This window comes from Hevea brasiliensis, chromosome 10, assembly GCF_030052815.1.
Source record: "Hevea brasiliensis isolate MT/VB/25A 57/8 chromosome 10, ASM3005281v1, whole genome shotgun sequence".
Classification (NCBI taxonomy): domain Eukaryota; kingdom Viridiplantae; phylum Streptophyta; class Magnoliopsida; order Malpighiales; family Euphorbiaceae; genus Hevea; species Hevea brasiliensis.
The window spans coordinates 100,021,664-100,034,529 of record NC_079502.1 but is presented as its reverse complement, the minus strand read 5'-3'; the positions used below and the strand labels follow the sequence as shown (position 1 = coordinate 100,034,529).

The following is a 12,866-nucleotide window of genomic DNA, read 5'->3' as shown; positions in this document are numbered from 1 at the left end:
CGAATCACTTCATCTGAAACTCCAGGTTGTCTTTGTGTGCCACATATCATCAAAAATTTCTTCAAATGAGAATGAGGATTTTCAAGTGGACTACCTCCAAATTGTGAATTCTGAACCATTTGAATAAGACCAGTCTTTAAATCAAATTGATTAGCTCCAATAATAGGTATGTTATCTCTCACATCTGCACATCTAGGAAAAGCATAATCCAACATGGATCTTCTTTGAGGATCATTTTGATTAACAACTACATTTTGCCCGTTTTGCTCATTTCCTCCATTGTCTCCACCAATAGCTCTATTTTGATTCTCCATATTTTCTATTGTCTCCTCTTGCTCAAATCTTTGTTGTTCTTCTTTTTCTGCTTCTTTTCTTCTTTTGTACTCCTTTTTGTTGGCTCGACAGAATTTTTCAATTTCATGATTGAACAACAATTCGGTATCACTTGTGCTTTTCGATCGTCTCATAAACAAGAAAAGTACCTGAAAAACACAAGGAACAATAGTAAAAATAAAAGAAAATAAAAATTCTAATTAGCTTAAAACAATTAAATTCCAACTTAAAAACAAACAATTCTCCGGCAACGGCGCCAAAAAAACTTGATACGGTGTGTCCGCAAGTGCACGGGTCACAGTAGTATAGTTTTAAAAAAATGATATCGATCCCACAGGGAATTGTGCTTAAATTGGAAATAAAAGTATAAGCTAATTAGAATGACAAAAATTAAAGATGTAAAATGAAATTTGGAATTAAAATTGGTATTTGAGGAATTAAAACTAAATCAAACAATTAACAAAAATTAATTAAACTAGATTACCAAAAATTAATTTGAAATTTCTATTTATGAAATTTGAGAGGAATTAAATCTAAATTCAATAAAAAATAAAGTGATTCTAGAGATTGGATTTAAATTGGATTTAAATTTAAATTGGATTTAAATTGAAATTGCTATTTATGAGATTTGGAGGATTTAAATCTAAATTCAATGAAAATTAAATTGATTCTAGAGATTGGATTTTCAATATTGTTTGCATGTGGTTTATCCTTAATTTAGCTAAACACATGAGAATTACAATTTTGAGGGAAATCAATTCTTAAATTTTTGAAACCTTTTTCAAGCATTTCAAAGTTGGTTTTCATTAAATCAAATCCTGTTTTCACGGTATTTCAAACCTAACAAAAACCCATTTAAAGCTCTAATTGATTTTTGGAAAGTTCCCCTTAATCCTCTTAGCTTATCTCTAACACCAAGAAAATAAAGTTTATTGCAAGATTATCTATCCCTAATATTCACTTTTCAGTCCATCTATTAAGGATTAAATCTTAACTTAATGAGGGCTCATTCATCAAGCAAGGCAACAAGCTCACAAGCAATAAATCAAAATGTAACAAATCCCATTTAAATGGCTAAATCAGTTCAAAACCACAATACAAATCAATATTTACAAACCCATCTCTAGAATCTCAATCAACTACTCACAAATCATTGTTTAAAGACAAACCCAAATGTATAAATGAAGAAATAATGGAAGTGTAAGCTAAGGGGTAGAAAAACCCAGAAATATGCAGCAGATTCTGCTGCAGAAAAGTGCAGAAAACGAGTTCTGCAGGCTGCTGAAAAAAAATGCAGAAAGTGCTCCCTCCTTCTCTTTCTAATCTTGCCAAAAATGCCTCTCTTGCTCTCTATGGAAAGAAAATGATAAAATGAGGCTTTATATAGGCTAAGGGTCTGCCCTAGAATGGGTAAAAGGGGGAAGGTTCCAGAGAAAGTGAGGTAAAAAGCTGGAGTAACGGAAATGCCACGTCAATTATTTCCAGTAAAAATGACATAAGCCGAGTCAGTTGTGTCGTGGGTTGTGTTGCGGGTTGTGTCGCTCTCGGCGTGAATATCTGATGATCAACACAACCTGCGATATAAGCTAATTCGGTTGTGCTGCAAGTTGTGTCGCTCTCGGCCATTTTTTTACTCAACTTCAAAATTTTTGCAATTCGACTTTAATCTCCTCCAAATGGCTACTCTGATCAAAATACATCAAATTTCTCCAAATTTACCCTACAAAACAAATAAATTCTAAAAATTAAACTAAGAAAAGTGAAAATTGCAAAATTGACTAAATATATACTAATATGTATAATAATGGCTATGAACAAGGGTAAATTATGTGCAAAAATTACACCTAAATGATGATCTAAAATGCATGCATCACCCCACCTAACTAATTGATGAGTGTGGAGCATTCCTCTTGTACGAGGAAGTTTAAGGCTTCATTGTGATGCTTCACATTCCAAATCAGCAGGGGAGGCAGGATTAGCCACATTCTGCAGAGATTATAGAGGCTTTATTATTGATGGTTTGTCGTCAGTTAAACCATTATTCAAATTTAGTTGAAGATTGTCTCTAGTAGCTGGAAGATTAGCAGTAAGAATGGATATGTGATCACGCTAATTAGCCATGGCATTGACCCACAAATTCACCTGATATGTTGTTGAATGACATAAAATTTTCCAGTTTCTTTCTAAATTTCAATTTCAAGTACACAAAAGGAAAGAACCTCTATAATTCAGGACATTAGTATTGCAAAAACAAATCGTTCTACTCTCTATGTTGGATACTGTAAAGCCTGATGATCATACAATTACTATGGTGCATCGATAAGCCTTATTTTCCAGGCTATCATTCATTGGTGTCTATTCCGCAGATGCTCTTTTTTAAGAGCCAAGAACTTAGCTGCTAGCTCTTCATAGTTTGGCAATTTAGGGTGGACATGATTAGGAGACTGAATAGCAAAAGAACTGGACCTAAATGCGTTTTCAGTTTGATCGCCCTTAGACCGCTCTTGGGGCATTGTCATGGCTCTCAAATAAGGGGGCTTTGGTGCTTTTCTTGTCAAAGGACTAGTAGCCTTAGGTGATGAATTATTAGAAGCAAAATGGCTGCCTAGAGGATCAAATTCATCGACCTTTCCTTTCGCTACCTTGCTTCGCTTATCAGGCTGGCAATCTGAATTGGTTAAAGAGCTGAATGCACTACCACCAAATTCACAGCTTCTTCTTCTAGGCCTCTGATCAGGAAAGGTATACCATTCCATTTCTGTGTCTGGTTTTCCAATCCTACAACACTTATGACCATGCTTTTGTTCTAAGCCATGACTAATCGTGTCATTCTGCTTTGGACGAGGAGATTTCTGATCATCTCTGCCATCACCAATATAAAAATAATACGGATGGCAGCAGCACTCAGCCTCAAGATTAAAGCAGCAGCAGGAGTGAGGATGTTTCTGCCTCTTCTCTTCATGAAATGCCTGCTCGCTATTTTGTACTACATTCTTCCTTAGATGCTTACTGTGAAGATGTGACCTAGGATTTGGAGATCTCGTGTATGGCTCGTCATAATAAATCAAGCATTCAATATCCTTCACACTTGAATTTCCTCGAGAGAAGGATCTCCTCCTTGTTCTTTTCCTGACAGCCTTTTCTCTCTTTCTTGTGCTACATGAGCTTGAGGAATCACTATAACAGTCTTCAGCTTTTCCATCTGTAGGCAGCACAGATGATTTGAACTTGAAAATCCTTTGGTCCTGGCAGCTTCCTTCATTCTTAATGGATTGTTGAACCTCCTCTATGTCATCAAGATAGGTTATCATTTCCTCGGGAAGCTGAGGCAAACTTTCTGAAGAAGAAGCTGTCATCTTTCGCTCTTGCTTGTGATCTGAATTGGGAACGTAAGCTCTGCAAGTTTTCTGACTTTCATCAGAACCAAAAGCTACAGCTTCGAATTTGTGGGGAGACTCCAATCCTGCTTTTCCATTCATCGGAGACTTCATTATATCTGGTGGAGATCGCTCAACTATAGAAGAAGTAATGGAAGTACTCATCTTGTCTTCCTGATGAGCACCGAATGGTATGGTACTCATCACAGTAGATGCTGCATCTGCATATTTGGCTTTTCCCTCTTTATCATAAGTTTGAAAATCAATATCTAGTACCTGTGATTACGGTAAACAAAAGGACTTGAACTGAATCTGATAAAGGAAATCTACGTTAAATTTGAAGTATTGACAGAAGTATCAAGCAATACCTGTTGCTGAAGTTCAGAAGTGTATGCAAGTGCAAAAATCTCGGGCTTGAGGCTGTAATCTCTAGATATCTGAGCTACTAATTTTTGCTTCACATCATCAGGAACTGATTTAATGGACAGTTTCTCTTTCACCTAAAGCGACAATTAATAAAAAAAGGCAAAAAAAAAAAAAAAAAATCCATGGTGTTGTATTGATATAAGAAAACCATAATCCATAAAAACCTGGAGGTTGACAAGATTGCCAGGCAATAGTTCAAGAGCTGTCATTTCAAATCTCTGGCCATAACGCTCTCCAAAGAGCTTGCGGATAGATCGAAGCTCTGGTAGATCCCCACATCTTGCAGAGGCAAATATAAGACTCGAAACTGCTTCATTGATATCATTGGGACAATCCCTGAGACCACAAATTTCCAAGAAAGATTTGATGATGGTTTTATAACACACTACAGGAGGATCAAACAGGTGACAAAAGCAAAATTGCATACTTGTGCTTGCGGATATACGATATGTGGACGAGGATAAAATCACAGAAATTGTCCAGTAATTCATAAATGTCCATAATGGTTTCATCTATAAAAAGATGCTCAGCCTGAAAATGAGGAAATCACAAGGGAGATTTCTTGTTAACACAAAAAGCTATGAATTGAGTAGCCAGCAATGAGATTTTTATAATGAAATATACCCGATTGAAGGCAATATCTTCATAGCCAATCTTGATGAGCTGAGCCACGTCCTCCCTAATCTGCCTCACAATTGAATACCTTTTGGTCTTTAACAGCTTGAGTCGGCACTGAACTCGTTTGATCAGCTTCTTGCTGCAAGCAAAGAAACAAAAGGAAATCTTGTTACAACAACAAGAAGAAAACAAGAACAAGAAACTCAACCCGATACTAGTAACTCACCATTTAGAAGCTTTTCGCCACCCAAACAAGAAATCAAACATCTCTCAATGTTTTCACTCTGCTTTATTCTTGAAGTAACAGTAGTAGAATTCAATAGGAAGCTGAAGTTGGGAGTGAGTTTACATGTTGCAGGGGAAAGAAGAATGGATTGAAAATGGAATGTTTTAAGGAGAAGGTGAAGAAGAGCTAACCGAAGCAACATGGGATATGAAGTACATGGCAGTTAGTAGTTGGTTTTAGGAGAAGTGGGTTTGAAAAAATTGGAAGAGAGTGGCGCACGCTTCTCTCCCTCCACTCAGGAAAAAAAACTGCTCCTGTTCCTTCAGTTGTTCAGACACTTGGCTCATTTTAAAACAGAGGAAAACAGGGGGCCTTTTATTTATTTTTTAATCTAAAACACATAATATAATCTTGACCCGGTTGAACCTTTTTTTTAATCGAATATTTATATCAAAATTAATGCATAATTAATTAAAAAATATATAAGTAAAATTATAAGTATATAAATATAATTATAAATATTTAATTTAAAAATTTAAATCTCATTTATATACAACATTGATTAGATAGAAATTCATACAAAATCAAATAAAATGTGAATAATAATTAAAATAATAAATATAAAACCTTAATGTAAATTTTTGATTTAAAGATTGTTAATCTCGTTCTCATGTGCTATAGTCACATTCTTTAATTTATTCTTCAATTTTGTGGTGGGGTAGAAAGTGGAGAGGCTCAAACTCAAATTGATGGTTTAAAGTTAGATTTATTTCCCAAATTAAGAGACTTATATTTTATGGCTGTTGAGCCTTTAATTTTTTTTGTTTAATCTTTTGGATAATAATCCTTATGTTAAGAGCAATGTTATAAATAAATAAATAATTTTTATCAAGAATTTACTTGAATATTACTTTCCTTAGATATTTCTAGAGGAGTCTATTATAAGAGGTAGTGGTGGTAATGATCCAAGACTTTTGATTCTAAATTTCTAATCATGAGAAAGAAAATGGGTGATGGCCAATTAAGTTTGGGTGAGTAGGTTTAGAGTTGAAAGTGGTCTATGGTTGAGGCTTTGCTTTTGAAAATAATATAAATTCACTTTGTATAATCAAAATGCATTGATGTCAATAAAATCTTGAAAATAATTATTAAAATCTTAATTTAATATTTATATATAATTTATTTATTTATAATTTTATGCACATTAAACATAAGTAAATATTAATTACAAAAGAAAAAGTTCTTAACCATTAATAAATATAATTTTGCATGTTTATCATTTTATAATTCAATGATTTAATGCATGTTTCTTAAATATGTGAGATTCAAATCTGTAAATTCCTATATGTATGTATATATATGCAAAAGAAGAAGGATTACCCTAGACTACATTATCAAATTATACCAGTTTATCTTATGAATGGTTTAAATGGAGAAGGACAATGATAAACTTATAAATTCCAACATGGCAATAAATAAAACATTTAACATTATTGAAGAAACTGTTATTAATGAGAATATCTTATTTATAGAGTATTAAAAATTAAATTTAAAATATTTTAATTAATTTTTTTTAAAATAATTATTTTTTATGACATCTAAAATAATATTTTTTTCAAAAAGTGATTATTCTTATCTTTTTAACTCAAGTCGATATAATTAATTTTTTGAAATTAAAAGAAAAGAAAATTTATTTTATCTATTATAAATTTAAAATTAAATATATAAATCTTATTTATTTTATATATGAAGTTCCATTTAATTTATGAAAAATAATTTATATATAAAAAATATTTTTGATGCACATTATTTTTTAAAAACATGTTATTGGTGAAAATATTTTCATTATTTTATTACAATATTAAATTAATAGTGTGTATTTCTGTTATGCATGTATAACTGTTTTTATCTTTTCATAAGAATTAAAATTGTTAAAGTCTAAAAAAATATTTTTTTTAAAAAAAAGAAGTATTTTTTTTAAAAATAAATTATTTTTTTTATAGAAAATAAATACAAACACACATTTATATAAGTGATACATTTTTTTAATAAAATCATGATAATTGTAATAAAACGTGTTAATTTTTATGAGCTTACATAATTAATGTGAGACCCCAAAATATTAATTTACTAATGAATCCACCCCAAATTTTTTTCACCATTAACCCACATACATCAATTCAACTTTTTTTTATTAAAAATAAATACACACATAAAAAAAAAAACATATTTTTTATTATTATAATTTTATTTAAGCTCACTAATCGTTATAAGTCTATCCACACCATTCCACAACCAAAGTGGAATTGGAAGCATCCATTTTCTTGTACCTTAAATTCACCCTGAACTGAATCTATTTAAGAATTTTGCTTAAAAGAAAGTTCACATGTATATAATTCGTATCGGCCAGACATAGATGGGACAAAAAGAACCTTAATTCACACAAAAAGCTGACATGCTGGTTAAAGCTAAAATGGAAACTAGAGGAGCTTCAATAAAGAAAAGACTTCGTGGTTGTTAGCTCTGCGGTCAAAGAAACAGGTAATCAAACCCACCTCTCTCTCTCTCTCTCTCTCTCTCTCTCTCAGCTGGTGACCAACTTCTGTCATGGGCGATTGGCATGCAACTGGGCAGAATGGTGGGCTGGGGTGAGTGGGTCCTTGCTTACGCATGGAGGAAACCCTGTGGGGACCTAATGATGATGGGGCCAAGCCAAACACACAAACATGATTCATTGACTCTGACAACTTTTCATATTTAATTTCTTTATTCTGTTGTACTGCTTTTCTTGAAGGACAAAAGAGAATGTTTTTGTAATGATTAGCTCACGATGATCCAACCATGATTCAATTGGTTTAAGAGTGCATCTTGTAGGTGTTTGTGGTTATGCCCGTGGGAGTTTCATTTAAATTCTTGTTTAAATAGTTGACCACTGCATTGCAGAGTGAGGATTAGGTTAGGTGCCTTGAATTAGAATTTTTCTTTTTCATTTTTTATTTATTTTCTTGGGTCACCTCTTGTTTTCCATAAATCCTCTAAAGATTTCTTAGCAGTTAATAGGGCTCAGAAAAAAAGAACAGATAAGTCTGCTGAAGCAAGTTCCTGCAAAGTTAAAGCCTTTAGAGCACTGACATGATTGGTTAATTCACCTTCAAGAGTGTTATGAAGAAGGATGAGAACCTCCCTTCAAAAACCTGGATGTTACCTAGATTTTTCGATTTGATGGACCTTGTAACATTTTGGTCTTCAGAGCAAAACTGGAAATTTGGAAGTAAAATTGTGCTTTTCTTGCTCCAACTATCCATAAAACATTCCTATAAAAATCCAAAGTCTCTTTTATTATTAATGCTGCCATTTAAATTTATTACATTGGCATCTGTTCTGAGCTTTCAATTTATATCACCGAAATTGAGGATGTCATAATTTTGCGTAGCGTAGGGCACTGATTTTTGCTATTGCTTAGAATTAGTTATACAAACTCTGGCGATCATCTCTATTTCACGAGCTAGTTCTTTGCTCAAAATATCAGCTCGTTCATCTTGTCCACCAGCAAAGCTATAGACCCGATATGCTAGCTGAAAAGCCCTCCAAAGCATATTTTCACTTGCCTTTAATTGGCCATCACCTATTTTCCCGCTTTCTGCACTCTCTGCTTCCTTTGCCTCCCTCCATTCCTAGATCAAAAGGCCAAAAGGTTCAGAACTGTTCTGAGTTCGTTCAGAAGTATTTGTTAGTGGGATAAGCTATAAGTTTCTCTTTCTTCTTCTTTCCTCTTTTATATCCTTTGCTAATCAGGTAATCTATGAAGATAAAAATTACCTTAAGTGCAACCTCCATGCAGTTTGAAGAAACATCTACCATTAATTCCTTAGTTCGCACCAAAATGTTGGAGTCAAAATCGATGTTGTTGCTCCGGAAACGCTTAGACTCTTCATCTTTGCTTCTTTCCAGTGCATCTATTTCTCCCTTGATCTGCTTGCAAATAATTCTCATAATCAATGGCAAACAGGGTTGCCAGGAAAATTCCAATTTGTCTTTTCACATGTCTGGAAAAGCTTACCTTGTTAAAGTAGGATTCAACCTTGCTAAGGTGCTGATCTAAAGGAGGCATTACTTTCCACTTTTCCAGTTGGGTAGTTATTTCTTCCAGTTTTAAATGTAGTGCCGCTGCTGCTCTTAATGTATCCAGTTTCTTTGTGGGAAACCCTTCAAATCTTGCCAGCACCTGCATTGTAAGGAACTGAATGAGTATTTCCCTTCATCTCTTCTGTGAGGAATTGGAGAATGTAAACAACGAATAAGCAGCTGCTACGTTAGTTAATCAGCTTCAGGTTACTTTGTTATATTAGCTGATATATAAAGGGAGATGAGTTGTAAATCATCACTTGATCAATAACAAGAAACGTCCACTTCTCTCAAGAAGTTATCCTTCATCTCTCTTCTCTTTCTCTTCTTCTTCTTTCTCTTTTTTCTTTCTGTTTGCCTCATTTTCCTCCTCTTTCACAGCTACCAAGCACTTTTGTTTGAACCTAATGAGCTTGGGTCCTAACATTTTCATGCCAAGAATTCAGGAGATTGAATTATAGATTTCCCTGCTCCTTCCTTTTTGTGGATCAACAACACAATAACTAAGCAGTGAACATTGTCTAAATCAAATAGGCAAAGAAATGAATATGTAATCGGCCAATTGAGTATTATCAAGTCTCTGTCACCTGTGTCTCATCAGTCAATTTCTCCAAATGTTGCTCCACATACTTGTGAAATTTAACAAGTTCAGTCATGTCCTTGGTTTGGAAGGAATTAATGGCAGCTTTGATCTCCTTGATTGATTTTGCGTGCTTCTTGACATCTTCTTCAATCTGTTGGAAATATGCCGATCTATGATGCCCATAGAAGAAAACCAAGTGCTAAGTGAGAGAGCACCATAATTGTTGTGTTCTAGTCTGGGATTCTACGAGCAGCAAAAGCTGGAAGCATACCTTTTTGTCATCTCTGCCAGTGCATCAGCCATTCCCTGTTTTCCCCCTGCAGGTCCTCCTCCAATTTTAGGTTTTCTCCCTTCAGAAGGTTTAACACGTAAGCCACACCCTTCCACCTTCTCTTTGAGAAGCCTATACATGTTTCCCATATAGCTTGATCTCTTTAATTTGGTATTTTTCCTTGGGAGCGGTGCCTTTGCCACACCAAGTGGAGGAGGGGGTGGTGGTGGTGTAGCTCCATTTACTGGTGGCGGTGTAGCTCCCTTTGCTGGTGGCATGGGAATTGGTGACACCGGTGCCAATCCCACAGAAGGTGGTACTAGTGGAGGTGCTGGTGTTCCATTTGAAGGTGGATTGACGGGTGGCAAATGGATGTCTGGTAGCATAATTGGAGCTGGACTGGACACTGCCAGTGGAGGTGGGTTCGATACTGCTGCTGATCCTTTTGCGTCAGACATCATGTTGGAATCAGAACTCGGAATATTTGGAAAATTGTAAGAGTTTTTGGAATCTTTTGGCTCTATGTTACTCACTTTAGCTGGCAAAACATCTTCCTTTTCTACCTTCGTTTCAGCAACTTTTTGATCCATTACTTTCATTTGATTATGAAAGTGAGCAGACTTTGTAGGGAACAAGTTGAATGGGAGGTATTTTATTTCAATTGGCCTCAATTTCTCCACTGCCTGAAGTCTGAGAGGCAACAGCAAAGGTGAGGCATATGTAGAATTTGCAAACTCAGCAAGTTCCATAGGAAAAGAAATTGCAGAAGAGAATGCTGCCGGAGTATCTGGAGAAGGCCAGGTATTTTTCTTGTTTGAGTAAGACTCTCTTAAAGAATCCCCAGTTGTTGAATCTTGTATAATGCCACCATTGTTCTTCTCGTCTTCCTCCATCACATCAAACATTTTCCTTGCAATGTCAATTATGTTGTTGAGCTTTGCAAGGACTTTTTGACCTTCAATATGAAATATTTATCACTCTGAATTAAAACTACAGTTTATGTAGCATTTATGGCAGAAGAGAAAACATCTTACTAAGTTGCTCCAAAGTGCCATCCTCCATGCTGTCATTTGTTTTATAGCCTGAGGTGCTTATCCACTTGTGGTTTTTCACCCATGAATCTCCAATGGCTTTCAAAGCATCATAAAGGTGGTGCAATTCCTATGCAAATGTATTTTTCCATCAGATTGCAGGTGCAAGTACTAATCAGATAGTTTGATATGTATTTCAGGTAAATGAACCTGATACAAGGAGACATCTTCTGTTTCTCTGGTCAAGTTACCATTTACAACTTTGGGGTATAAGTGGTAGAGATCTTCAACCGTGTCCATCACCAACTACCATAAGATTCAGAATAGGAAGTTTTCAAGAATAAATGATTGGATTAAAAACATCCATGCTGTCACTGTAAGTAAATAGATGAGTACCTCATGGATGGGACCAGAACCGTCACAAGGAGGTAGGTCAATGACATCTCTAAAGGTTAGTATCCTTTTTCGGAGCTCCACCATCAACAATAAATTTGCTGCCCATCCACATGTATTGCTTCTCATCATGCTCGTCATTTCCTTAGGATTCTTTGTTGCCTGAAGCAGAATTTTATTTCTGTCAACAAAATTATTCCATTGAACTGAATACATTTCAGATTGCCCTCACAACCACCCCACCCCCACCCCCTCAAATTTTGTCTCAGGTTCTTGTAAAATTGTCCTGTTTTCTTGAAATGCATTGATCTAGACTATCCAATGGATCATGCATTTACAAGACGTTATCAAAAATTTGAATCAATATTCATAATATTTTGTGCGTGTGTGATATAATCGTCCATCATTTATGTGATTCGCTTGAATCACGATAGAACAATATTGGCACAACAGCTGACTAGTTTCCAATTCTTATTCACAGACATGCAAACATCTTCAATGTCCAACAGCTGGAAACTAAGATTAGAATTAAAGAGGAAAAAGAAAAAGGTGAAATTCAAATTAAGAAAAAAGAAGCTGCAATTTCAGTATTGGATAGGGTTATACCAAAATCCAGAAAATATGTTAACGATGCAAATGTGCAAAAGAGACCGCAGCAGCGACGTCAGTGACCTCTGATGGGATCAACCAAGGCAAGCCAGAAGCCAGGCAGAGTTTTTTGTTGTCTTTTTTTTGAGGTTATAAATGGCTAATAAGTTTGTTTCCAAAAAAGTAGAAACTGATTGGTTTAGATGTTGCCACTTGTCTGTGCACTCAGGTCTAAAATAACTGCCAAGATGGTATGTCATGTCATCAATGTGTCGATCCCTTTTATATTATATTATATTTTATATATATTAGCTTCCCAAAATTACAGGAACAGCCTACAATCTTCAGTTCCCTTTTGAATGCAAAATTTTCAATCCAGTTAAGAACATGATTAATGAAAATGTATCTTTTGCAGCCAATGTTGCATTTTGCTTGGAGTTCTAGTAAGAAATTAGGTGACAATATCGTAGATGAATTTAGCTTGACCTCTACAACAAAGATTTTGTTTTCCCCTTTTTTAATCTTCAAATTAGAAAAATACTAGCAAAGAGCCTAAAACAGAGGATCATCCTTGACAAGGATTGCAAACTTGAAAGGCTTTTAGATTGAAACTAACTACGTAAATTTATACTTTTAGCCAGTGAACTTCACCATATTTCCTTGAAATTGATAAATATGTTTGGTTAATTTCAGCTTCAATGACTAGTGGTCTTATACATTTCCATCACCATTTATTTTGTGAGAAAATGGAAGGAAACAGAGCAAGATGTTAATGAATTTCCTTTCGTATTGATCAAATAACGTTTTCTTGCTTTGTGATTAGTAGCTAGCCCAATTGAGTAGCAAAAGAACAAAGATTGATCATTTCTAATTCTAAATTAATAATAAGGGGCGT

At 34.7% G+C, this 12,866-nt stretch overlaps 2 protein-coding genes across 2 annotated transcripts; both read right to left on the bottom strand.

Moving 5' to 3' along the window:
• Positions 1-2,678: 2,678 nt before the first annotated feature.
• LOC131169446 (uncharacterized) lies at positions 2,679-5,401 on the bottom strand. Its single transcript, XM_058128675.1, has 6 exons — positions 4,981-5,401; positions 4,761-4,893; positions 4,564-4,667; positions 4,301-4,472; positions 4,079-4,210; positions 2,679-3,986 (listed from the first exon to the last, which is right to left on the bottom strand). The coding sequence occupies exons 1-6, from the start codon at positions 5,019-5,021 to the stop codon at positions 2,679-2,681; spliced, it is 1,890 nt and encodes a 629-aa protein (XP_057984658.1). The 5' UTR covers positions 5,022-5,401.
• Positions 5,402-8,326: 2,925 nt separating this feature from the next.
• Positions 8,327-11,599, bottom strand: LOC110668206 (uncharacterized protein At4g04980). Its single transcript, XM_021829355.2, has 8 exons — positions 11,387-11,599; positions 11,201-11,296; positions 10,994-11,120; positions 9,960-10,914; positions 9,693-9,858; positions 9,041-9,205; positions 8,800-8,952; positions 8,327-8,654 (listed from the first exon to the last, which is right to left on the bottom strand). The coding sequence occupies exons 1-8, from the start codon at positions 11,597-11,599 to the stop codon at positions 8,433-8,435; spliced, it is 2,097 nt and encodes a 698-aa protein (XP_021685047.2). The 3' UTR covers positions 8,327-8,432.
• Positions 11,600-12,866: the final 1,267 nt, after the last annotated feature.

What these genes read in the sequence shown, in the direction of transcription:
- LOC131169446 (XM_058128675.1), bottom strand. Translation starts at nt 5,021, where the DNA reads ATGTTTGATTTCTTGTTTGGGTGGCGAAAAGCTTCTAAATG. An exon ending in GCAATCTTGTCAACCTCCAG is followed by an intron (nt 4,211 to 4,300) that starts GTTTTTATGGAT and finishes TTGTCGCTTTAG; the next exon opens with GTGAAAGAGAAACTGTCCAT. An exon ending in CTTCTGAACTTCAGCAACAG is followed by an intron (nt 3,987 to 4,078) that starts GTATTGCTTGAT and finishes CCGTAATCACAG; the next exon opens with GTACTAGATATTGATTTTCA.
- LOC110668206 (XM_021829355.2), bottom strand. Translation starts at nt 11,599, where the DNA reads ATGTATTCAGTTCAATGGAATAATTTTGTTGACAGAAATAAAATTCTG. An exon ending in AATTGACTGATGAGACACAG is followed by an intron (nt 9,206 to 9,692) that starts GTGACAGAGACT and finishes CTTACAATGCAG; the next exon opens with GTGCTGGCAAGATTTGAAGG. An exon ending in TTGAATCCTACTTTAACAAG is followed by an intron (nt 8,953 to 9,040) that starts GTAAGCTTTTCC and finishes ATTTGCAAGCAG; the next exon opens with ATCAAGGGAGAAATAGATGC.